The 26,749-nt window shown below is 47.6% G+C and overlaps 1 protein-coding gene across 1 annotated transcript in view; it reads right to left on the bottom strand.

Moving 5' to 3' along the window:
* The window catches only part of NECAB2 (N-terminal EF-hand calcium binding protein 2), a 62,044-nt gene that overhangs the window by 17,642 nt on the left and 17,653 nt on the right, over positions 1-26,749 (bottom strand). Inside the window, exon 3 of the mRNA XM_050311102.1 lies at positions 13,217-13,325. Within this exon, the coding sequence (XP_050167059.1) occupies positions 13,217-13,325 (109 nt within the window). The remainder of the gene's footprint in view (positions 1-13,216; positions 13,326-26,749) is intronic.

Below are 26,749 nucleotides of genomic sequence, written 5' to 3' on the forward strand. Positions count from 1 at the left end.
TGATCCCAAAATCAAGGCAAACCCGAACATCAGGACCCTGGGAGATGCTGCCTGCCAGAAAGGTGCCACCTGCCCTGTCTGCTGCTGTCCAAGCCCATTCCTGGACACACCCCCTTGGGGTGAGTGGTGTTTGTCTGTGTAAAGGAGTCCCCCTGTGGCACAGGGCACGTGGCGTGGCAGCCAACGCTGGCACGAGCTGGGTGGGCAGCACGTGCATCTCTCTGCCAAGGGAGCTTTGGCACTGCTTTATCTTCGTTCTCTTGGGGATTTATCATCTTTCTCAAAGCCTGTCATTGCTTCCCTGAGTCCTGTAACATCCCCTGGGGATGCTGCGAGCTCCCTTTCCCTGACTGGATATTCCCATGCTCAAATCCACTGACCATGCAGACACAGAACCCCCCCCAGCAGAGCCAGCTGAGCCCAGGGGCTGGGCAGTCCTCAGTGCCTGGGCAGTGTGTGAGTGCCAGCACGGAGCCTCAGCAGTGCCCAGGCACAGGAAACCCAGGGGACATCCAGGCGTTCCCAGCCTGGCACAGCCTGACCAGCACGGCTCGTGGTTTATCCGAGTTCTGTCCAGCACAACCCTGGGAATTCAACTGCTGCTCTCTCAGCTGCTGCTCTCTCAGCTGCTGCTCTCTCTCTCAACTGCTGCTCTCAGGCATGTGCACGGGGTCCTTTTTACATCAGCATTGTCCATGAAGTGCTTCAGTAATATTTTTCAGAAGCCAGTGTTTATAAACACCTACTGCAGTGGTTATGGGTTTGCAGCTGGGGCACGTTACTGAGAAAAAACCAATCTGTTCTTGTATTCCACGTGGCTTTGCATTGTAATAATTGATCTGCTGCTGCCAAAAATGGTCTTTTATTTCCTCACATCTTGTCATCCTGTTTAACTCAATTGTGCTTGAATGGAAGCTTGTCTGAGAAGTTTGTTTTTAATTTTAAGCCATCTTTCATTAAGAACAAGCCTAATGAAAGGAATTACTGAATTCACAAGCTGACTTAATAAAAATATATGATAGTGTTCAGATGACAATTTGTCAGGAGGCATTATTGGGTACTTGGGCAGGATGTTTGCATCCCCCAGGAGTGTGCCTCTGGAACATTGCTGACACAGCCACAGCCCCACTTGTGCTTCCAGGGCTTTTCTTGCCCACTGCAGGAGCTGCACAACTGAACAGGCAATGCAGGGCACGTGCAACACCAGCTACAAAACAATTTACAGGCTGATCTCGTGGGTTATTGCCTCAGTAACTCACCCCCACCATGGGCTATGCCAGTGGCATTTTATTATGTAAATATTCAGAATCTGGATTTCAAGCCTTGTGAAATGGGAGGTGGCAGCTCCTGACGAGTGCCTTTGTCAGCCTTAGCCTTTCATCCCACAGCTGCCCTTCAGGGAATGTCTTTGGAGCAGTCAAATATCACAGGAATTTCAGCATGAAAACAGGTGAGAATTAGTTACCAATTTTTTTTTCAGCTGCCAAATATTCAACATTCCTGTATGCCACAAGAAGCTGAAAAGAAAAATGGCAACAAGTTGTTCTCCAATTTTCAGAAAAAAAAAATTAAAAAAATCTTTCAGCCAGAATAACACTTGGCTGTGAGTTAGCTTTCAGTTTTAATTACATTAATAGTATGACTAATTCAAGAGCTTATTGAAGCCATAACCCAATGAAGCAGAATATCGTAATGTTCAAGTTTAAATGAAGAAATCATGTGTTATATAGTTTTTTCTGCATAGTAAAGGCCACATCTATCTGAACTCTTTCTAAAACGAAAGTCTTTCTTTCAAATGAGAAAAAAACCAAGAAAATCCAAGCTGTTTTCCCACCAGTGAGGCTGTAGCATGGAGCAGCATTCCCAGTCTCACTGGGCACGTGCACCCTTTGAGGTCATTTCCCAAGGCAAAGACACACTTTGGAGATCCTCCCTTTGCCATTTGGGACCTATTTCTCCAACAGAAGCACGAGGCAGAAACAAGAGCTCAGATTTCAACCTTTCCAAGAAGTCAGAGCCAAGCCATGAATTACCCTGGCCACAAAAAGGACAGTTTCTCACTCACTGCCCACCAACACTTGAAACACAACGTGATAATTTGACCAGATAAACATGCTGCCAACAGGGAAATAGTTTTCCTTCTGGTTAATATCCAGCTATTTCAAAGATTAGGAAAAGACCTGGGTGTGACACTCCTCCTGTGCAGGTGGGAGTTTAAAGAGCAGTGACCATGCTGGGAGAGCATCTCCTCAGTGGGCTTAATTAAGAGAGCTCGCCCTGAGGGTAATTACTGCTGTGGGACTGGTGAGAGGCAGAGGCTGCCCAGAGTGATGGCTCTGCCTCCTGTGTACTCCAGACACAAAGACATTTCTGCCCCCAGAACCCCACCCAGCACTAAACTGCAGTTTGATGAGCACCTGAGCTAATGAGGATCCCTGGGAAGTCACATCTTTCCCTTGCCGTGTCCCTGATTGCAGATTATCCACTGGATGGGCTTTCATCAGTTTCCCTGTACTGACTTTTTGCTGCTTTTCAAATGTTCAGAGCATTGATAAGATTTTTTCCTTCTCTCCCTGCCTTTCTTGAAAGAAGATGCCACCTTTGACACTTCACCCCAGGGAGCAGGCAGCACCAGGCAGGACATGCCAGGCAGGACATGCCAGGCAGGGTGCCCAACAGCCCAGGGTTTGGGGGCTGGAGCTGAACATCCCAGAGCCAGCCCCAGGGGTTGGTGGTACCCACGTTACCTCCAGGTCCCAGGTCAGAAGCTCCAGCCACACCGATCCAGATCAGCCCCACACTTTGTTTAAGGAAATCAGTGTTTCCCAGCAGGAAAAAAAGAGTATTTCTGGAATTTCCCCACCACCATTATTTGCATCACCTCTTAATGAGCAAGCCCAGAGCAGCACAGCATGGGAAGGGGTTACCCAGAGAGCATCCCAGGAGGTCTCAGCATGGCAAAGCCAGGGATGTCCTGGCCCAGTGCAGCTGATGAGCTGCAGAGGACCCTTCCCACAAACACAGCTGTGAGTCTGCCATCCAGCACCTCTGCCTCTTTCCCAGCACGCCCTGCCTCCCCAGGGCAAGGCTGATGGGCTCTGACTTGCTGCCCTTGCCACAGTTCACGGATTCTAGCTCTGGAGAGGAGAGGGAAAGTTATCTCAGAATGGAGAAATAACGTGGAGGAGCAGAGAGTGAAACTCCCTTCGTGGGCTCCAGCTCAGCCAAGGGAAAGGTGTCCCAGGCTCTCCCAACAGGAGGCACAATCACAAACATAATGGCAATTCAGAAGTTGCAAATACATCAGAGTCTCATCTTCACACTTCTCATGCAAATAGCTGCCTGGATGTGCTGCTCAATGCCCCACCGGCTTCAGCTGAAGATAATAACCCTCTTCCTTGGGCAGATGAAAGGTTTGCATCAGCAACCACAAGGCTTAGTCACTTCACCAGCACAGAAAGTGGAGGGGTTTTTTTCTGAAATCACGTTCTACTTTTATTTCCATCTTCTATTCACAGCTTTGGGTTTGCTACAAGGCTTCAAACGAGCACGGAAACAAATTATCCTCTAGCATTAGCCACCTGCAAAACTCATTTTCGTTTAGGAAAGACTAAAAAACAACAAGTGCAGCTGGAAAGCATTATTATATCTGATGATACGGCTTCCAGTCCCAGCAGCAACAGCACTGTGTTATCTCAACACCTCAGAAGTGCAAAATGTGCATCCAGATGCCTACTAAGGGGTCACAGATGGTCACTTTTGATCATTAGTTTCTGAACTCAATTAAACATTTTTACACAAGCCCCAGAGCGAGAGAAATTATTCCAGGCAGAGCAAGCAAAATACCAAATACTGGATGATGGCCAGGAGCTGAATTAAAGAACGAAGCAACTTTCCAAGCCCATCATTGAACTCTTCCAGAGAACCCCAGTAAATTCTTCCCAAGGCCTACCCAAGTACCTCCCCCTCACCTGCCCACTGCCTTAAAAAAAGCCAACAACACTCTTACGGTATGAGTTCAAAATGGACTTCCAAAATTGAGGTGCCACATTCAAAGGAACAGCAGAAACCATATGGCAAGGCTGCCCACAACCAGAAGGACATGCAGCCAACTGCAGCTCCAGATGACACAGGCAGGGAGGTATTCAGAACATATGTAGGTTTGGCTTTCATTTCCTTGGCTGTGCCAAGCTGGGGCTCAGGGCTCTGCTGCTCAGGGCTCTGCTGCTCAGGGCTCTGCTGCTCAGGGCTCTGGTGCCCACCATTCTCTTACTTTACAGGCTGGTCTCTATCTCTTGCCAGATGTCCCTGCTTCCTGCATGACACAAATGGAGAATGTGTTTTGTGGTGTGCTTCAGCAGAAGCAAATCAAAGGGGCACACTCTGGTGCGGGCACAGCTGCCCTGCTCATGTTCAATCGACAGAGTGAGCAGTGTCTGACAAAACCCAGCAGGAATTGTGCATTTAGCTCTGCTTTTTCCAGCAGGGCAGAAAGCACCACCTATTTATTTGAATTCCCAGAGTGAATGGAGGAGAGCCCACTGGCATGAGCTGACACAGGTTCACATTCACCAGACTGAGGCTTCTCCCAAAATCCAAGTTAGATGGAACAGGCACGGTTCTGCAGAGTCCCTTTGGATCACACCTAACTGGGACACCTCCAGCACTGGAGCACCATGATTTAGAGTAAAACACCTACAGAACAGCTCCCACAGGGACTCCTGAAAGGGAGAAAAACGCTGCTTTATCCAAGGCAAACCCAATAACTTTATTCTTCCCCTGGCCTGTGCTCCATCCCTGAGCACCTGGGGGAGCACAGGACGGGCCTCTGAAAGCCCAGCAGTAAATCATGGTCTCTCCAAAGCCCTGGCACCACTGAGAGGAAAAAACAGGGACAAAGAATTGCCCAGAAACAGAGAGAAGCAAAAGGAAGAAGGAGTTTTTATGAAGTTTCACGTACAGATTTGGTATTCCAGAGTCTCACCACCTGTGGTTTGGGACTGGGGTTTGTAACACATTCCACGTGCCCTGGGAGATGCTCTCTGCTCTCCTGCTTGCCCTTGCTATGGGCAGGATTTTCATTCACCAATCTGAAGGCTGAAATTTAGGAATGTTCTGCTCCCTAAGTGCAGGGTTCAGCACCTTCCTGCTCCTTGCACCTCTTTCCCCGGGATTCAGGCAGATGATGACCGAGATAGGGACAGTTTTCCATGTTTTCCATGTTTTCCACACTGTGTGACAACCATGGCTCATGCTGTTCAGGGGGTGAGCAGCATCAGGGCTGCACAGCAAACCTGTGGTCAGGCTCACTGGATATTAATATTTCAGTATTTAAAAAATTTAAATAATAATATTTTCATACGGCTTTCTCTGCAGCTCCTTGCCTTTATAAGCCATCTGCATTCTCACTAACACAGACACTGCCCAGAACCAGTTTCCAAACCATACTCCCACGTTCACTGGAAGTGCTGATGCCCAAAGCACCTTGTGCTTTGCTCCAGAGCACTGGGGCAGCAGGCTCCTCATTAAAAGCCAGTAATCTGGAAAAAACTGACTTTTCAAGGTAAACTGAACTGACCTTCAATACAAACAAGCACAGTAAATCTGGTAGGCTCAGAGTAAAACACGTTCCTTGACTCATCCTGTTCCAAGGCTGTTCCCTCCCTGCACATGGAGCTGCTGCAGAGTCACAGGCAGGATGGGCTTGTTCTGCCTCCACGGGCACACAGAGAAACCAGGAGGTCCCAGCTCAGCCTAAAGCATCTCAGCTCTCCACATCTGTGCTTTCAGCATCACAAAAGGTGCTCCTCTAGGTGACCTCCTGGTGTGATGGGCAAGACCAGCAGAAGACCTTTACTCCCTTCTCCTCCTCCTCGTTGTGGAAGCCCCTGGGCAACCCCCTGGGTGTGGCTGGGGAATCTCCCAGGGACAGTCACACCCTCACAAAGTGCTGCATCACCTGAGGGCTGCTCTGCAGCCCAGGGTGGAGGGTCCACAGGCACACCTGCCCACTGGCACCCTTCCCACCCTGCCATGGCACCTTCCCACCCTACCATGGCACCCTTCCCACCCTGCCAGAGCCCAAGCTCAGAGCAGCTTTCGTGCCTCCACAGTAAGGTGGCTGTTCACAAATCCCACTGCAGCTCTGACTGTGAAGGAAATGTAGGAGATGAAAAAAGGATGGTTAGCACTGAATACTGACTCCTAACTGATACCTCATGAGGGGGGACACTCTGGGGGGCAACAGGTCCAAAAAAGCAACTTGCTCCAAAACAGCTGTGCTACTGGAGTGCAGATGCCCTGCCTGGCAGCGTGGAGCACAAAGGCAGCTGCCACAGCACTCCACACGAGCAGTAATTAGGGCATGACAGCAAAACGTCTCTTCTCCAGCCAGTGACCCTCAATGCATTTGGCATTTCTCTTGGAGCAGTAATAAACCTCATAAAAATGATGCAACAAGGCTATTAAACCTGTTAAATGCCATCTCTGAAGTCCCAAACCATCAAATCTTCTCCTCCAGGATTCATGCCCACCTCTCCTGGCAGAGCCCCTTACCTCCACCAGGGTTCCACACTCATCACAGTCCTCAGTGAAGGGCTTTGGGATGGACTTTCCCAGCTTTGGAAAAGGGAAAACTCTTCAGCAATGACAGCTCCCACTTTCTCCGAGGCTCCCGTGGGTGACCCTGCCAGCCCCCAGGGACCCCCCTGCCCTCCCCCTGGCGTGGCCAAGAGCTGTGCCCAGGGTGTGAGGGGCAGTGAGCACCATGCACACACTCACTGGGGCTTGGTTTACCTGTGCTGGCAGAAATATTCCTGCTTTTGCTTGTGTGGCTGATAAAACCAGCACGGGCACTGCCAGGGGAGGGGGGGATAGAACCCTGCTTTTTGCAGCACAGCTCTGTTTCTGTTTCCTTTCAGGGCTCAATATTTACCATAAGGATGAAGGCCATCACAACATAACACATTATTTGCTAGTTTCTCATTTTCAAAGGCTGCTGCTGCATTTCCAGGCTGGTTCAGCTCCTCACTCCCTCGGCATACTGATGTATTCTGTAGCCACACTTCTGAAACCAGGGGTCATAGCTAACCCAAGCCTCCCTGGAACCCAAATTCCTACACACAGCCACAGGTAGGGGCCAGAAATAGCACAGTGAAGACCCAATTGCCTCTCCACCATCCTCAGAAGGTTCCAAGCTGCAAACCATCCCTGACACACACCAGATGCTTTCTTTCATCAGTAGTTTCAAGACAACCAAAAAACATTTTCTGTGTGGTGAAGATTTGACAGAACAAAACACCCAGCTCTAATCATCAAGGGCATCATGAAAAGTGACTGAATATGGATAAAAATGAAACCATGGTCTGGATGCTGTTGGAAAACCTGCTCTAAGCTCTCACTAGTTAAGAGAAATACATGTCACTTTAAAAAAGGCAGGAGCAATAAACTGGCACCTGCACAGCACCAGACACTTGTTTGTTCATTCATCAGCACTGCAATATGGCATTTCAGGCTGTCAGTGGGTGCTACAGCCTCGTGCTTTGCCACACATCTCCAGAGCTGGGGCTGGGCATGGCAGATGGGCTCAGCACCAGGGAGGCTCTGCCCTTCCTGCCCTACAAATCAACATCCCAAATCAACATCCCAAATGCCCTTCCTGCTCCTACAAATCAACATCCCAAATGCACCATGAAGGTGCAGCTTTCCACAGAGGGTTGATCACAAACCCAAATCCCCAGCAGGAGATCCCTGAGGGCAGAGCTGCCCCCCTGCTGCTGTCCCTGCCAGCCCTCCCTGCCCAGAGCCCCAAACAGGCTGGGACAGCACCCCCCTCTGCCACCCCCCTGCCACCCAGGACCTGCATGCTGAGAGCAAAGATTGCTGGAGCTGTTTATGCCCATGGAATATTGAGGCAGATCCTCCTGCATCTCTGGTACCTTGCAGAAACCATTTCACAGCACATTAAAAACAATCAGTGTCTCCTCTCACTGCTCTGACATAGCTGGCCAGAACCTCTCACCACTCACTCACACATGAAAAATCTCTTGAACAGCTCACAAAAACTCTGAACAAGATGACAACACAATAAAATGCCTGTTTACAGCACAATTAATATCATGAGAAACATATCAATGCAGCACACTAATTTGCTACGATTAATCCAACAGTTTCTAAGCACAGTTGCCACCTTAAGTAAAACAGACATTTAGTACAGTATGAAACATTTTCACATCTCTGCATGTGCCAAATTCCTCATAAATTGCATCTAAACCCTCCTTTTTTTTTTTTTTTTTTTTGATGGATGACTTGTTCTTGGAAATGTCATTCTGCCCACAAGTGCACCAAAGAAAATAGAAGGCAGGTTTAATTACAGCCCACAAGTGGCTTAACTGCTAGGTGGTTTGGCACTTCCAAATTCATGAAGTTGATGATTACTGTATTCACACTTGGGCCCAGTGTGTGCATACATGAGATTATATCACTCTTGTTGGATTTATCCCTGGACAATGCCAGGCAAAACTGGGACTGTAAGGCCTTGGAAGTCTGGGCTGGCCACTGCCTATTTCTACTCGAGATGGAAGCCTGCGCTAATCTGATTTCTGTTTGTGATCTCTGTAATATTGAACTGCAAAGGAGGCAGGGCTGGAGCAATTGCTTGGAGCTCAGCTGAATGCTTTGCTAATTGCCAGAAGCAAATGGCAAGATATTGAGAGCACGAAGTAAAATTCAATCAGCCTTCTCCTTCTGTTAGATTTTGCAGGTATCTTGTTCAACACCAAGGTTAGATGTAGGAGAGGAAGAAATTAGAGCAACAAATGTGTAGGTCTGGATGTGTAACACAGCTGGCAGGGAATTAGTAAAAGAAAAGTGAAGCAAGAAATCCCTGGACTCTGTTGCTGTATTTTCCTCAGTATCTTTGTTTCTCCTGAGTTCTCTTCTCCTGCCATTGAAAAATGATATAAAAAATCTCCTCCCAAATGCAGTCCCAAGGCAGACAGCTTGCTCTGCCTACCAAGCAGCAGCTCGACACCTCTGCTGTTTGATGCTGGCACCCTATGCACGTTTACTCAGAGAAAAGCACCTGGATACATTTCTAAGACTGGATTTGAAAGCAAAGTCTCCAGCCTCTTTGAATGCCTACATGACTCAAACACAAGTGGTTGATTAGAATTAAGTATCTTAGTCACTTTTATGGTTTTAATGCAAAATTTTGGTATCTTTCCATTGCCTGGAAAACTTCCAATACAGAATGGCCCTGCAGTATCAAAAAAAGGTGCTGAGCCGCAGTCCCAGGCAGAAAACTCTGATGTGAGGCTTCTTCCCTCCACTTGCAGAGATAAACCCTCCCTGCTCCTCGCTCTGTGCAGTGAACACCAGCCTGCTGCTCCCAGTGCCAGCCTGTGTTGCTGGCAGATTAAACAGCTCTCCCCAGGGACCCTGCAGAGAGCCTGCCTGGGAAAACACCTGGGAAATAGGATTAGAAATAGAAAAATGTTCTCAAATGTTAGTTCAAACAAGATTCTGTGCGGTTTTTCAGCTTTGTGTTTCTCCCTGTGACCTTCCCAGTGAGTAATTTGTATTTTAAGCCCCTTTTCTTTGGTGAGGCTGAGATGTTCTGTAGCTCTATCAGCACAGCACCAGCACTGGAACCAAATATTCCTTTACTTAAATGAAAAGTAGAGCACAGTATGGTTTAAGTGACGTGTTGGCACAGAGAAGAATAAGCTAGGACTAAAAAACATCTTCCATACAAACATAATCCACCACATGCCCGTGCTCCCGAGAGCCAGAAATTACAGCCAGACATGTAATTTTTGTGCAATCACTTTGTCCCTTTCAGAAGAGACAAGAACTGTCTCTTGAATCAGTTAATCAAAATCTCAGCTGATTAAACAACCCGTAGTTTGTTTCCCAGAGAGCTAATTAAGAAGATTTGATATTCAGAAATGAAGTTGGTTTCAATGGGCACAGCCATCTCCACAGTGCAGGATTTGGCTCCCAGACAAATCTGGCACTCCACTGAATCAAAGAGCCAAGATGAGGGATGGGGAGGGAAAAAATGGAAAAAAATACTCAATCATCATCATCATCACTGTTCCTTGCCCAAGAAGTGAAAGCACTTTCTGTTCAGTTTGGTGAGGACTGGGCTGCAGAAACCTGGAGAAAAGGATGGGCAGCAGAGCATTCTTCCATCAGAGGGAAGCTTCTCACACCAAAGGACACCAGACCTGCTGTGGGTTGTGGGAAGGCAAAGCATTTCAGAGGACATGCCTGGAGTGGCTGTGGCATCCAAACAAAGCAGTAACAGCAGACCTTTCCCACCAGAGGAAAATAGAATTGCATCACCAAAGGCACTGAGGGTGTTCAGGTCTGGAGCAGGATTGTGTGCTGGAAGGAGGGTGTCCAGAACCTCATCTTCAGCCGTGATGATGTGAAGCTCCCTCTCTGCCCAGGTTACCAGTGGAAGCATGAGGTGTAGCTTTGGCTTGCACTCAGCTCTTGTTTAATATTCAGGAACAGATTTCGAGCTCCTTTGCCTTTGGCTCTGACCCCATCAAAATGTCACTTTGCTTTTATGCAACACCAACCCATGAGTTGTCAGAGCTCAGAGTACCACCAAAGCAGAGAGCTGCAAGGCTGCTGCCAAGGCATTTTGGCTCCTCTCACAGGGAACAGCATCAGTCTGGACCCCAACTACACCAGCAGCTCTTTGCCAGCATCTCCCACTCTTTGGCTGCTGCTCACCACTGTAGAGCATCAGGCTTCACAGCCATGGGCACAGAGTGTTTGTGTAAATCAGATTTATTCTCTGGGTATCAATGCATTTAAAGTCACAGAGAATCAAAATTCATAGATGGAAGCCATCAGACCCATTTTGAGAGCTTCTGGCCCCGCAAGTGCCCGGATGATGTTGGTAAAGGCAGGGCCAGCACAAAGGTCCCACCCTGCCCTCACTGGCTTTGCAGGTCTCAGAATGCTGGAGCTGAAGTGTCCTGCTGGCAGCAGCTCTGGGCTCACACGCCCTGCTTCACAGTGGGACTCATTAGTGCAAGCAGAGAAGCTCATCAGCATCATCACTGCCCCTGGGGTGGCCCTGCACAGCCCTGTCCCCCCAGCTCTGCAGCTGAACAGGTTGGCAGTGCCCTGAGCGTATCCCACCACATCTCTGCCCCCTGAAGGGATCCCAGATTAGTGAGTTATAACACAGGTCCTGTGGTATCTGAGCAGCTGAGGGTGCAGAGGAGGAAGGTGGATTCATGCTCCCAAAGGGATGTTGTTCAGCACCCCAAAAGCAGGTGATCGATTTTTCCCTCCATCCCCTGTCATCAGCCCTCTGGACCAACACCCCACCCCAGTCAGTGACTTAAAGGATGGGAGGTGGCACTGCCAAGTGCAGAACAGACTGGAGAACCTGAGGGGCTTCAGATCTCCATTTGTCACAATCCTCTGGCAAAAGGGACAGTCTGGACAAACTGTGAAGGCTTCTGAGAAGAGATTCCACTCCTGTTAATTATCCTAGATGTGCCTCCAGCCTTTGCTGTGCTTGCCACTGGAGAGGAGGCTCATTCAGAGAGGGGAGAAGAGGAGAATAAAGCCATGAAAGGAACAGAGATAACACCCACAGAGCAGCAGAATGCTGATGCCTCGGCCTTGGCTCCTGGGAATGGACCTGTGCAGCTCATTGCAGCAGCCCTGCTCCAGTGAGCAGATCCCTCCCCAAAGGACTGAGCTCTGCAGCCATGAAAAATGTACGAGACAGAAAAGGAATGTTTGAAATCCCCTGCAAGGACTACACTTGTTCAGTCAACCATCACGTCCGACCTCCCCTGCCCTCACAGGGGCTGAGAGGGGCTTCTTCCTGCCAAGGGGATGCACACTGCTGTAAGCACTTAAAACTTGTTTGACCTTGCATTTGCAATGACTTTTTCCTTTTAAAATTGATACATCTTGTTAGAAAAAATAAGAAGAGTTGTAGATAACTCTGCAAATATAACAGGATCTCCCAGGTGAACATTAATCTAATGTTTTAAAGCCCCACTAAACCAAATGTATACATTTAATTATGTGTGTCCATACGTGCAGATATTGCCCATTATTTGTGCAGTTCCAGTAGTGTTGGTATTAATAGCAACATATCATTACCTCCCCAGTAATCTTCAGGCAGCTCCCCATGAAGCACTGTTGAAACCTCCTGAAATAACAGCTAAAACCAAGGGTGAAAATCACCCAGCAACATCTTGGGTTTGCCTCCTGCTTCAGCTGGGAGGAGGGAAGGAGGGCAGACAGTGTGAGCAATGGAGAGAAAAATGCTGCTTGGTCATTGTGTGTAAGGAACAGCAGGTTTATGAATATAATTCTGCCAAAACACCCAAGAGAAATCCATGACACATTTAGCATGCTCCTCCTGCATTACCAGAGGAAATAACTGGTAATGATGGGACTTACAGCACAGTTCCTGCATGGAGATACCTGGTAAAAAACCCAGCATGGATGTTTGGAGCTCATGCCCACCACAGCATCAGCTTCCTGGGACATTCCTAGGCACTGAAGGACAAAGGAAGAAACTCCTTGATGCCCCTGGGTTATTCTGGAATTTTTTTCAGTTCAGCATCCTCCCAAGTGCACCTTGCTGCCCAGCAGTTGTTTCACTGGGCTCTGTGCTGCCCAGGGCTCCTCCCACACTCCTGCAGCCCCAGCTCCACAGCAGCACAGCTGCTCCTCCACCCCTAACCCACCTCAGCTTCCCACTCCACTGCCCAGCTCTTCTCTTTGTCTCCCCAGCTAATCCAAGCCACGAAACTGGTACAGACATTCATTTTATCTACTCCAGTAAGGCAGTTCAGTGCTTCTAAAAATACTCCAGGAAATTGAATCAACATTTTGTAATTGGCTGTAACAGCAATTACTAATAATCAGCAGGAACATAATTTTCATCATTTTCTACTCTAGCTGTAATGTAATCTCAATAGCAAACTTTGGTTTGTACACTAAAAAGAAGATGGCCTAAGAAACAAATCACAAAGACAAAGAAGTCCCAGCAGTTGTCACGGGGAGACACAAACCGAGCAGAAATGGAGGCTTTGCAAAGTTTTGCTAAGCAAGCTGCACCCCTGCAGCCTGTGCAGAGCTCAGCTCTCTGGAGAAGCTGCTGCTGAACCCCAACACCACGGTCCAAAGGCACTGTGACATGGGAGAGTCAAGATGAGGAACTCACTTTGTGTTGTCTGAGTCAATGGTATGAAAGAGCTTCTCGAGTTCTTCTTCGTTGAGTGTCCCATCAGAAAAAAAGGCCTGGAACTCCTCCAGTGACAGCTTCCCATCATCTGCAAACAGCAACAGAGCTGACATTAGGGAACCAGAAAAGTGAGGGGCAAGACTGAAAAATCAAGAGTTATGTTCAGATTTAAAGATTCAGACCAAAATTATCTCCAAGTGCCCCTGCAGAACTGGCTCACAACCAATGCAGAGCTCACTGGCCTCAGGGTGGGACCCCACAGCTCTGGCAGACCCAGGGCTACATAAAGATGCTCCTGGGCATGGATGCACTGGCCACTGGCAACTAACTGGGCTATTAACCCAGAGCATGACTCAAAACTAAAGAGGAAAACCTGGCAAGCTGCACCCTGACACTGCCTTATGGTTAAGAAATTATGGAAGGACTTCTTTGCAACTTTGGCAGATAAGCTCACAAAGGCTTAACTGATAAATCTGGATAAATCTGATAAAACTGATAAAATCGGATAAAACTGAAAAAACTGATAAATCTGATACACCTGTGCTCTATGGACAGGCACACAGCTGGATTTGAGAAAGCCCTGAGAAAACCTTTGAAGTTCAGCACTAAAGCAACAGGAGAGAGAAAAAAGAAACTTTAAGGAAACCTTAATTTACCTCTAATTTCTTGTTCAATCTGCTGGCACTGTGCTCTGGTGTGCAGCAGTGCCTGGGAGGGAATAACTACCCCAAGCCACATATTATTTAAAGTCTTTCCATTCATATCCACAGAAGAGCCATAGACTGGAAATGCTGCCTACTTTGGAGTAGCAGAATGTATCATTCATTATTTAATCAAATCAATTGTAAACCCTGTTGTTTCTTTTTCAGAAAATGATGCTAGAGGACAAAATTAGCCAACTCACCACACACACATCAATATTTGTTGCCCAAAGTACGTAAGTCTGCTGCTCCTAAAACATACCTGCCCTGCCAGATGCTAACCCAGCTCCCCTGCCTGGCACAGACAGATTTAGACCGGTGATAAACTGAGCCTGAGATGCCTATTTAATTGGCAATTATGTAAGGAACACAGCAGGAGAACAAAGTCTGCAGCAACGCTGGGTGCAGAGGGCACCATTTCCCGAGCACCACAATGGTCCCAGACTGGGTCCAGCTGCCTGGGTTGGTTTTGTGCATCCCTTGCCCACAGAGTGCCCTCCCTGCAGCAGGCAGGGAGCAGAACACAGTGCCCAGCTCAGCAGCTGGGCCCAGAGCTCTGTCTGTGACCACAGAACACTGAAGCATCTGCTGCTTGGAGCATCCCCCAGTGCCCTGGGACACCACCCCAGGGGTGACATTCACTGGCTGAGGAGATAAAGAGACTGTCCAGAGCAAGAGCTCCATCCACACCACATCCAACCATGTCTGCTTTCTTCTGATCCTGACTGGCAGTGAATGCATCTTCATGCACCAACATCCAAAGGGTAACAGCATTTCTATCCCATGAGGGCTAAAGAGTTGTTTATATATGGAACACTTTACCTGTAAACCTGAAATCAGTGCTTGTTCACCTCAAAACTGCCCTGCCACACAGAGGCCAGGCAGAAATAAATTCCCAGGAAAGTCACATAAATCAACTTACTGGGAAAGAGAAACTGTACAGTGAAGTGGATTTTTTTTCAGGAGAATACTTTGATCCAAATTTACAGTTTGCCCAACTCTGAAAGACACAAAGGTGTTTCTAAGTTCAAGGAAAAAAACCTTTTACCTTTATCCAGTTGATATCTTAAAACTTCTCTCTTTTTACTTTGGGTTTTTGGTTTTATGGAGTAACGTGCTCCAGGACACACTTTTGTTGCAGCCCCTGAAATGTCAGTGTTCAAAGTGTGCCAAAACACTGCTGTGACTCCTGTCTCACAGCCCCAGAAGAGAACAGGGTGGCAGCTCCCAACTGCCATGACAGGCTGGATTGCTGGAAACCAACATGCACTGAATTTTTGTTGGCCAAAGTAATACAGGATCATCAAAGGCTCTAGAGGAAGGTGGAAGTGACAGTGACTTTTATTTCATTTTTATTGTTTGGAAACCCCACAGAACTCCTTGACTCCTGCCTGGAATTTGAATAAAAGTACTAATTTTAAATGCAAGCATTGCTCAAGACTCTCATCCCCCAACAACCACCACCACAAAGTACCAGTCAGCTTAAAGCTGATGGCTGTTTAATCCAAACTGGAATACTTGTCTGCAAACACACAAAGCAAAAGCCTCCCCAACAGGGAATAATCCTTGGGCTGCACATCTGTACCTGTGGAGCAGCCTGAGAGCCACACCTTGCTGGAGTCCAGCAGGCAAGGATGCCTCCAGGGAACTCGGGTGATGAGAGGAAGAAGACTGGGCTGGTATTTGTCAGATCAAATTAAACTGGTGAAAGATCCTGGGCAAAGCAGACTGACCCCACCATCACCCACGCCAGGTGTGCTGGCCAGCAGGTGCTGCGATAAGAGCTGATGGGACACTGTGCTCCAGAGCAGCCTTATCAGGACAGTCCCAGCTTTTTCTCACAGCACAAGCATCTCCTCTCAGTAGGGAATGGATAAGACTTCCAGAAACCATCTCTATGCTGAAAGCTCCCAGGCTCAAGAGATACAAATTCTCCAAATGCACAGGCAGACACTGTCCCAGCACACCACCTTTGGATAGGAAGGATAATGGAAAGATTGAGATTCCACACCACATCTCACTCAGCAGAGTTTCCATCTTTAAGATCTATATCTACAGAAATATTTGTGACTTTTTCATCTGGATGCCCATACTAAAAGCCAGGCATCACACTTTCACTGACTCCCCCTGCCCCTTTACACCCAGTGCTTGAGGTCAACACCCAGCTGGCAGCAAGGACACGTGCCACTAACCAGTAATCACCTCCAATGGCACTGATTGCCTGAGAAAAGAGATAATCAGACCACAGCTATCCTGCCTCATTTCTTCCTGAGAGCAATCCTCATTTTACTCTAGCTTTTCAAAATAATTCAGTCACAGGTAAAGCAAATTACCAGCCCTAGAGTTATCAAAGTTAAAACTAACTGGAGAGAAGGATGTAACAGAGAACCTCAGAAAGCCCCAGCTGGGATGTTATTATATCTCCATTTGCCATCATGAAAGTCTGAGTCCAGAGGTGGCTTTTACACCTCCTAACTCGCACAATCAGGCTGTTCTCACCTACTAACACAGCCCAGGGAAAAATCAAACTGAGAGCATAAATCGTCCAAAGCAAAGGCAATCCGATGGCTGAGTTTCTGGAAATCCACTCAGTGATACAAAGAGCTCAAAGGAGCTACAAAATAAGGTCACTGTTGTGAGCCTAAGTTTCCTAAATGTGTTCTCAATTACATGAGGCTGAGGCTGCTCATATATTTTCTAGCTATATTATGAATCTATTTTCTAGCTATATTACAAATATATTTCATTACTTCCTTCTATTACTCTGTGAGTTCTAAAATGCTTTAAGCTCCTCTTGGTGTGCAAGTGCCCAAGAGCTGTGAGGAAGTAAATTGGATTTTATTGTGGCCTGTGAATAAAAATGCTAACTCTATTTTTTTATTCTTTCTTTTGAGTGTGTGTGTGCACAGACAATGAGCCAGTGAGAACAGGGCCTGGCTTCTCCCTCCAACCCCTCATCCAGCCCCCTTGGAGGCCGTGGGAGCGGCTTTGTTCATTTAAACCAAGCTGGATATGGGCTTGAGTTTTCAGTCCTGGGCTGTCAGGAAAAATGACCTCCAGGCCCACAGATGTGATCTGTGATGAACACTTCCACTGGCCAAAGAAGGGCTGTGTCCCCTGCAGCACCCAGCCCGCTCCCAGAGTCATCTGCAGCTCCTCAGGCACGGAGCAGCCGGCACAAAATTATCCACCCACTTTGATTCCAATCACACAGCATTCCTTTGGGGGCAGTTGCATTTAGCTGGGAGCAGGCCTGGTGATTCACCTCCAGACCTGGCTGAAGCTGCAAAGCCACAGGAGCTCTGCAGGAGCAGCACAGCCCACGTTTGGGTGGCTCCATACAAGGACCGTGCCACTGGAACAGAGCCCCTGCAAATGGCTTTGCTAATGAGATGTAACACACATCATTAGAAGGAAATTACTACAATTACAGTCATTTTCTAGCGAAAGAAATTTACAGAATAGCCCCAAAATCCCCTTTTTTTGGGTTTTTTTGGGTGTTTTTTGAAACTTAACTAACGCCCAGCACAGATGGTTTCACAAGGGTCAGTACCAACCAAGTGATCTGCATGGATAAGCTGAGGCAGATTGATGTTTCCATCATTGCAGATGATTTCTGCTAGGAACACTCCTGTGCATTTCTAATGCCAGCTGGGAATGCTGCTGGGACTGACTGGGTGATGCTGGTGCATGACTGCAAAGCCTGGCACAGAAGAAGAGTTTCACACACGGACAAACCAGGACTGAACTTCAGGAACTGGGGTTTTGCTTACTCTGCTCCTTGAGAAACATCTGATAAACGTTCTTCTGTGTGCTGGGCACAGTCCCCTCCCTCACCCTCTTGCTGTTAATGCAGTTTTGAGGTGACTCCAGCACAGCTCCCGTGGGCACAGCCCTCGCTCCGGGCAGGCTGGGCACCAAAGCCCACTGGCAATGCCACCTGCAGCTCTACTTTCAGCATCACCGCCTTCTTTTTGCCATGTGGTGATAAAAACCTTTGGGATTTTTATCTTCCCAAGACATCTTTTCTGCCCGTGCTCAGAGGAGGCCTCGGGGATCCAGCAGCTGCACGTGGCAAATGAACAACCATTCCTGAAGAAGGCAGCCAACGCCCCTCCCTGCTCATTCACCCCTGGAATAAAGAGCATGTCTTCTCTGGTAATCTGAGCGTACTTCTTCTTGTATCAAAGCATGAAGTTCATCAAAGAAAACATTTAGCCAATTTTGGTCTTCTCCTTTCTTCTCTGCAGCACGTGCTGAAGTTTTGTGGAACAACTGAAACTGGGGCACAGTCAAAATCTTTGAATGGCACTTGATATAAAAGGACTAAGGATCCTTTCTGTGACAGGGTAACCTTTTCATTTCCATTAGATGCGGAAAAAGTGACTTTCATTTCAAAATTATCACATCTTTCAGCATAAAATGCTGAGGAATGTCTTAAAGCCTGGTTCTTGCCTAGGGTAATGGGTAATGCTGCACGTACCAAGCAGGTAATGGCTGGTAATCTTTACTGCAGGACTTGGTCTGGAGAAAACTGGGATTTCCATGGCAGTCAGAAAACTGCACCTCATTCCCACCAGAAGCAGCCTGGGCATCAAGCAATGTCCATTAGCATGCCACGATTTTCCCCAAGCTGCTCAGCTTTTACCATCAAATCAAGCCTTTTGTCATCCTAGAATTAGAAGTAATTTCAAAATTATTTTTACTGGCAGCTATAGTTAGTTATCAAATGTAAGCCAGTAGGCAGGGAGATTTGCAGGAATGATATAGCACATCTTCTCCCACTGTCTTTTGTCAATTTTTTTCAGTTTCCTAGATAATCCTCACCCTGCTGTAATGAATGTGAGGTTTTTTTCTGTACTCATCCAATATATGGATTTTGAATGTTTTATCACAGCTACTTAGGAATTCCTTCCAAAGAAATTTCCAGTTATTGATAAATTAAATGCTGGAATTAGACTTTCCTAGAGTGTAAATAGTCTGGCCAAGTTACAACACAAGTGCTGCTTTATAGAGGCTATTAAAAAATTACCCAAGCAATTAAAGAGGACTCAGACAGAGATGCCAGAAAACCTTCTGCCATCCACCATTTTCCTACAGAAAACAGGAGGTAACCTGTTTCAGTTTTCCTCTCACTACCCAGTTTCTTTTCTTGCAGTTTAAAAAGAAAATTAATATCAACAGCTGATTTTAATATATTTGCTTCGCATCTGTAGCAGCATAAAGAAAACACTGAGTCAGCCCCTCCACGTGCTGCTGCTCTGTAATAATTTATGCAAAGTGCAGGTGATCTGGCCCCTGGGACTCTGTGTACACTGATTTAGCTCAGTGCAGACTGGTGGGAAAACATTCAGGAAAGGAAACTGGAGCTTGCAGAGAGCAAACTGCTGGTAAATAGTTCCTTTTAAGAGGCAATGTGTGAACTTTCGATGGTTCCTTTGGTCTCCAGCCTGGGCAGCCAAGGGGGGCTGGAGGGGAGGCCTCCTGCATGGATGTGCACCAAGGCTATTTACTGGTCAGTGTGGGAGCACAGAGCAGAGCTCTGGGCTAAATACCATAACCATAGAGCACACAACAGGTAAATGCATAGAGTGTCCTGGGTTTAGTTGGGATAGGGTTCATTTTCTTCCTAGTAGCTGGTACAGTGCTGTGCTTTGGATTTAGTATGAGGATAATGCTGACAACACACTGATGTTCTGGTTGTTGGTGCAGAGACTGGGGACATCCTTCTCCTCCATTCCTTCACTCTCCCCTACCAGCTCTCCATTCCCAAGATGCTGCAGCCATCAGCAGCCCCAGTTTAGTTCCAGACACACAACAGCCACTGCCTCTCAGTTATTTTTCATCTTAGTTGCCCTCAGGCTGCCTTTTTATACTGGGTACTATTAAATGGATGACTGACTTGGAATAACCAGAGCTTTTTAGCACCTTTGATTTATTCACCCAGTCTAACTGCTCTGTGCCTTACACCAGCCCAAGCCACGTGGCAGAGCAGCAGAACCCTGTGCAGAGCTTGCAGCCTCCTGACCCAAACAGCCTGATTGACTCTTCTAAAGGCTTTGATTCTCCACACAGCCAAACATCTGCCTTGCTCTCTCCACTGTTACCCAGTCCCACCCCTCTCTGTCACCCTGAACATCTACTGCCTCTCCACTGAAGTGCCTTCAGCATCTCCCCTCTCCACACTTCCCACCTTCTTTCTCTTTTTGAACCCTTAGGTGTAACATATAAGGTGCTGTAGACACATCTGCACAAAACTAGGACTTCTGTTTCAGAGGAGATTCTATGGAGAGAAAAGGATGCAACATCATCAACCTCTGATGCCCACTTGATGACTGCTTGATCCCCAAAATTTCTGTTTATTTTCCAGGCAGCCTCATATGGACCAGTTCTTCAGTCACCTTCCTGAAATGGCCTCAGGTTGCACCAGGGGAGGTTTGTATTGAATATTAGGAAAAATGTCTTCACTGAAATGTGGTCTAACATTGAAACAGCCCAGAAAAGTGGTGGAATGATTCTATGATTTCAAAAACATCAGGAAGCTCCCCACTACCAAATCCTCAGTCAAAGCCCATGAGCCACTCACAGCCTCTCTAAATGTTTAATGTAAAGAAGAAATAAAGCACAAAGACAGCACAGCTTGTCATTAATATGAGATCACTCCATGCTCCAACCATCCCAAAGCTGTAAAACCTGACTTCAAAACTTCCTCCATTTAAGGCAAAATTCTCACAAGGAGAACCTGCCTCCTACAGTGCCCTAAAAACAACTACTCTGCTTGGGAATTACTACAGACCCTGAAAAATACAGTAAAATAAACAGCAGGAGTAAAACTGATCTTTGGATACTTATGTTAAAATATTAAATAGGATAGCTGCTGTTTTCCCATGCAAAAAACCAGTCAATTCCTATGCATCAGCAAACTGCAGTGTTCTACATAATTCCCTGCAAGGTTAAGTGTTTCTTTGTGTGCACAACAGAGGTGGCCTGGGAATCACAGAGAGATATTTAAATCTGCTCCTGAGCTCTGCCACATCAAAGCAAAGCAGTGGGTTTATTTGGGAGGTTTTTTTGCAATTCCCCACAGGCACATCAAACACTGCACATGGTTTCAAGCTGCTGCAAGGCTCTTGCTCCTGCCATGCCATGATGCTTCTCCAGATGCATCCCACTGGATGTGCTGAGAGGCAGAAATCTTGGGGTGATGGGCAGGGATGGAGAAAACCTCTCTGTGAGAGTGTGCCAAATCAGTGTCTCCACTTCTGACTGAGGACAACTCAGAACACAGATTTAGAAAGACATGTTCCCCCAGCTGGGAACGTGTTAGCCAAAAGATTCGTGAACTCTCGGCTCCAGGCACACTGCCAGCACTGAAGTTTTCAAACTTACTCATTAAATTTTGGCAGAAACATTAAAAAAAAAAAGTGAACCTGGGATGATCTACTGAGAAGTTTCAATCAAACTGAAGCAGAAGCCAACACTCCCAACTCCAGTACACCCCTGCTCTGCTCTGCAACAGCCTATTAAATCCAGATTCCCTGAAAAGCTCAGAAACAGGCACCAAACATCCCTAATCCCCCTCTGCTCCTCATTAGAAAAAGCAAGAGAGAAGGGTGGTTAAAGTGCAGATGAATATTTCAGAGAGCCAGGGCAGGGTTTGCAGTGTTTGCAGCTCATTACACCCAGCACTCAGCTTCAAAGACAGGAGGAGGCAGGTGTTGGAGCAAGAGAAGGAAAGCTGATGAAAATGTGTGGTGGTGCCTCCCAGAAGTGAGGTCCTGGTGTGGCCAGGGCACATCAGGGCCAGGAGCTGCCTGGGGACAGCCTGGACTGGAGCTTTGGGCAGCATTTTGGCTGCTGCCCTTCCCAGGGGAGCACAGGCTCAGTTAATGAACTGCAGTGGATAGAACTGTGACACCTGCTTTGATTTCCTGATCTCTGGCAGCAGGAGCTGTGTTTCAACCCAACTGAAGGATTTGGTTCCAGAGCCAGAACCAGCCCTGGGTGCAGTGGCTGGGCTGGGTCCCTGTGGGATGGTGGCATGTTGGGATACAGCCATGGGCAAGTCTGAAAACTCACCTGGTTCTGTCACTGCAACAGCTACCCTCTGATTCCACGCCCCCCACACCCTTTTAAAATAAGCATTGTTCTATGCTCAGTAAAATACAGGGCATGAAAGCACTGCCAAAAGTGACCTTTCACTAACAGCAGCCACAGGAAGGCAGTGGGGCTGTTTGGATGCAGTAGCCACTGGAGTTGTTGACTGTTGACAAATTAGCAGCAAATTACTGCAGATTAGAGAGCTACAAACTCATGGCTTTCTGCAGTCCCATGAAACAATATCCAGATTGCACTGGCAGCATCAACAGCTTTCCATTCAGCTAACAAGCTGTGCAGAGATGAAGACAGCAAATTAAACTAATCCAAAAAGCAGATTCCTCATTTGCATTCTCAGAAGTTTTCCTACTGCTTTATCATTTGCAGCAGACAGGGCATCCAGCTCCTTGTGCCAGGACTCAATAGGTGCTTGAATAGCAAATGCAGAACCTGAATAATTAATTACTTGCTTCCTCGTGTTAACCCCTGCACCATGAAATCCAGGTGTAAGCCGACAACACCGATCTCCTGCGACACAAACAGTTCACTTCTTGAAACTTAATGGTCTCAAAATTGCTGTTGAAAAAAGTTTCAGGCTCTAAAATGAACTACTGCTCATGTTTGATGGGCTCTCTCTGAGAAACTCCTTTGCCAACAGCTGCATCTCCTCCTGAAACTTCTTTTTTGGGGTCATCTTTGCTTTAGTAGCCAGTGTAAATGTGAGCCTAAGTGGTCCCTCCCACAGGATGCTCTGAAGGTCTCCGGTGCTGTCTGTCCTGGCTCCCCACGGCTGCACAGCCAAACCAAACCTCACTCAATCCGTCACAGTTGCTCTCATTTTTTAAGCTTCCACTTAAGAAGCTTCTGCATTTCCCAATTCTTTTCCCAGTGGACATGTCAGCCCCGTGCTCAGTGTCTCCAGCTATTTGTCCAGGGCAGGATGGCTGTCCCAGCGCTGTCAGAGATATTTAACTTCTCTAAGGCAAACAATGCAGATCTTTTTCACAGGCTTTCATCTGTTTGCTCCAGCACAGTGGCTGAGCAGCAGAGAACAGAACAGTCTTGCAGAGAGGGCACATCTGCTCGGAAAAGATTGCGGAGAAAAAACAAAACCTAAATAGGTGTTTCTGCTCCGGTGAATTAAACCAGCACAGCTTTAATCACCGACTTCTCCTTTTAACAAAGCTGCAGCATTAATAACGGTTCTCTTTATTTTTTAGCTTGTGTGTTTCAAAAGTAGGTTATAAAAACCCCAGAACTCTTATCAAGCTTTTTGGTTAAGGGAGGCCAAAGATAAGATGCTCTGCTGTCTTTTCCGTGATGCTTCACGTTGTAGAGGATAAAGCACAAATGACAAAATATAAATGTAAATGGATGATGAATAAAATAAGAACGAGAGTCAGCAGAGCACGGAGCTGCAGGATGCAGAGCTCCCCCCAGCCCAGACCCACCGGGGCTGGTTTAACAAGTAGGTCAGGGCACTGCAGCCGGCAGAGCATCCCCACAGCGCCCGCTCCACGCTCTGCGTTCAATCGCAGGAGCAGCAAAACCCGCTGGATTCGGCACAAAAGGCAGAGGGAAAGTTGTGTGCCAGCTCCAGACTCCTGCTGTGAAGGTCCCCCTGACCCCCCACCCATCTCAGCAGCTCCCCTCCTCAGCATCGCAGCCACTGCCCCGGGGGCTCTGCGGTTCAGCCCAGCCTGCTTTAATTTGGCTGAATCTAAGATGAGGGAAAAAAAGTATCTGAAGGACAAAGGCATTGGAAAAACGCCTGCAAGCTGGTTATGGGTTTTTTTCCAGATGAAAATGGGGTCACCCAGCTGCTTTTCTCAAAGAAAGCTTTCAAAGGACCCTTTGAAAATCCCTGACCTGAGCTATTTCAAGTTTTGTTTCAGTTTGATCCTTGTATCTTCCCCTGAACATTGACAACAGCTCTCAATTTTGAGTTTACTTTTCCATAGCAAACCTGACCAAGTTGTCAGAGTTCCTAAGCATGAAAAGAAGACAAAACCCCTCTGCTGCAGTTTGAGAACCACAAATGTATGAACCAACGGGGTGACCAGTGCCTGGGACTGTTTCCTAACACAGCACCAGGGAAGGGTCTCCCTACTCCCTCCCCCAGTCCTGCTGCAGCTCATTAGGATGCTTCTTTGGGAGGCTGTTTCAGAGAAACCTTTGTGAATTTTTAATGCCCTGTACTACTTAAATCTGCTGAATCCACAATTTTCCCACGCCATCTCAGCAGCATCTGCAGCAGTTGTGTGAGCTGCAGTTGTGTGAGCTGCTGCAGTTGTGTGAGCTGCAGTTGTGTGAGCTGCAGTTGTGTGAGCTGCAGTTGTGTGAGCTGCAGTTGTGTGAGCTGCAGTTGTGTGAGCTGCAGTTGTGTGAGCTGCAGTTGTGTGAGCTGCAGTTGTGTGAGCTGCAGTTGTGTGAGCTGCAGCAGCACGCAGCCTTTCCCTGCAGAACCAAGACCAGGGATTAGCCAGATCCCTGGAGAGACACAGAGGGCAGTGCAGGGAGATGCTTCCAGGCCCTTCTGTAGAACCCTGTGATGCAAAGCTTCCCCGAGCCACCAGCCAGGTTTAATCTGCACCCAAGTGATGCACCCACAGTAACACACAGCGATGTATCCGAATGTTCCAACCCACCAGGGCAGCACTGTCTGCAGCCCCTGCACAGGGAACTGCTGCTCTCACCCCTTCTTTTCTCTTTAAGGTCTTACAAAGCCCAAAGGTGATGGTTGGAGAGCCATCTGTTTTGGCAGAACCAAATTTACTGAGGGCCCCCAGCACCAAGGGTGATTATTAACAGTTTGCAACACAAACCACACTCATTTGAGCTTTCCTCTGCTCCACTAGGCTCTGGTAGCAAAATCATTGGAATCCTTTGATAGTTATAAAAAGAAAAATAAACATGACCAAAAAAACTTCCACCAAACCCCAGCAGCACCTGGATCTCACAGAGTGCCACCCCAGGAAATGCTATCCAAGACACTCATAAGAAAACCAAATGGCTAACACTTTTTTCCCAAAGCTGGGGAGCCCTGAGGTGGGGAGCACAGCCCTGCTTTGTTCTGTTCAGGACTTACAAACAGGCGTAAAGATAACCCAGGGACCAAGAAGGAAAGATCAAGAGCCGCTGTGCACATGGAGAACTCACTGCAGGTTGCCTGGTTTGGCAATGGAAAGCTTGAGGGAAGCCTGTACTTCTTTGAACCACTGAACAGTACAAGCTTTAGCATCTGGAATAGAAAATGTCAGGTTTAGCCCTCAATGATATCTCCTGTGATGTTCCATCAAGCTCTCCTCGTGTGGAGGAGGTGATTTATTAGCAGAGATTGGATCCATTTGAAGGAAGAAGCATCCTGGTGCAGGAGCAGGCTCATCTGAGAGCTCCATCAAAGGAGCAGTTTACAGAGATGTTTTCTGTCTCCCAGTGCTAACAGCTCACATCTCACTGCCAAACTTGTCATGCAGAAGCTTTTCAGAAAGCAGACAAACATCGCTGCAGCCCTGGAGGAGCACAGCTCTCTGCAGGCTCCCCTTTGCCTGCAGGAAACCCACTCAACACACCTGCCTTCCCAAACTTTAGCACAGGCTGGATTTCAGACCAGTTCAGTGCACAAAGGGATGGTGGATTTAGCAGGATTTCTGAGCCACCCCTCTCCTTGTGGACCTCTTTGCCTCTTTGTACACATGTGACCCTGAAATATTTCTGTCTTGTTTACATACAAAAGGAGAGAGAAGAATAATCCAGGATACTGGAAACAAAACAGTCCTTGCAAACACAGGGGTGTTGGTGAGGGTCATGGTGCTGGTCAGGCCATGCCATCGTGCCATGCACTCAGAGGAAACCTCTGAACAAGGGCTCAGATGACATCTGGTATGGGAGACAACATAACATTTGCTGGTTCCTGCTATTTCCATCCTAATTAAAGAGGTGCTAATTCCAAACCTCCCCTGTCTCTCTCATGGAGTGCACTGACATGCTTTGGCAGAGAGAAGGAAGCTCACAGATGATCAGCTCGGTGGTTTCCTACCTGCCCAAATCCCACAGGACCTCTGTGCTACAGAACAATTTGGTTCCTGCTGCAAGATCAGCCTCTGTGAATCTGCACCGTGCTGCAATAGCAGTGCTGGGAGAAAAATTAATCCTCATTCTTGCTTTATAAAAGGATCAAAATGCTCAGCATGTTGACAATTCAAAGGTTTAGCAGTCCTGACATCCAAGTATCAGAGGACAGAAATACATACTGCAGGCTTGTAACTTGAATACCAAAATGGGAGAAGGCAGGAGGTAAAAGGGAAAAAACCCTCCTCGTGCTGTGCTGCACTGGCCCAGCCCTGGTCTGTGCTGATTTATGAACAGATGAGAAGCGCTTTCTTTCACCCTGCCTGGGTTATTCAGGTGCTTCTGTATGAGCACATTTGCTCAGGGCAGCGAGGGGCTCTCGGGAAGAGCCCGTGGGAAGGGAGGAGGTGGCTCCAGTGACCCAGATGAAGGCTCAGGATATGGAAAAACCATGGATCTGTTTGCCCAGCTCCTCTTTCCTCCTGCTGAACCCAGCCCTGCTGGGGTCTGCTCTGAGGAGCCTGAGCCTTCAGCCAAGGAGGCTGTGCCTGGACAGGGCTCTCCTGCCAGGGTGGGCAGGGTCACGCTGAGGTGCCACCTGGGACACGCTGAGGTGCCACCTGGGACACATCACCCCACGGCC

This window comes from Myiozetetes cayanensis, unplaced genomic scaffold, assembly GCF_022539395.1.
Source record: "Myiozetetes cayanensis isolate MyiCay16 unplaced genomic scaffold, myiCay2020 scf16, whole genome shotgun sequence".
Lineage (NCBI taxonomy): Eukaryota > Metazoa > Chordata > Aves > Passeriformes > Tyrannidae > Myiozetetes > Myiozetetes cayanensis.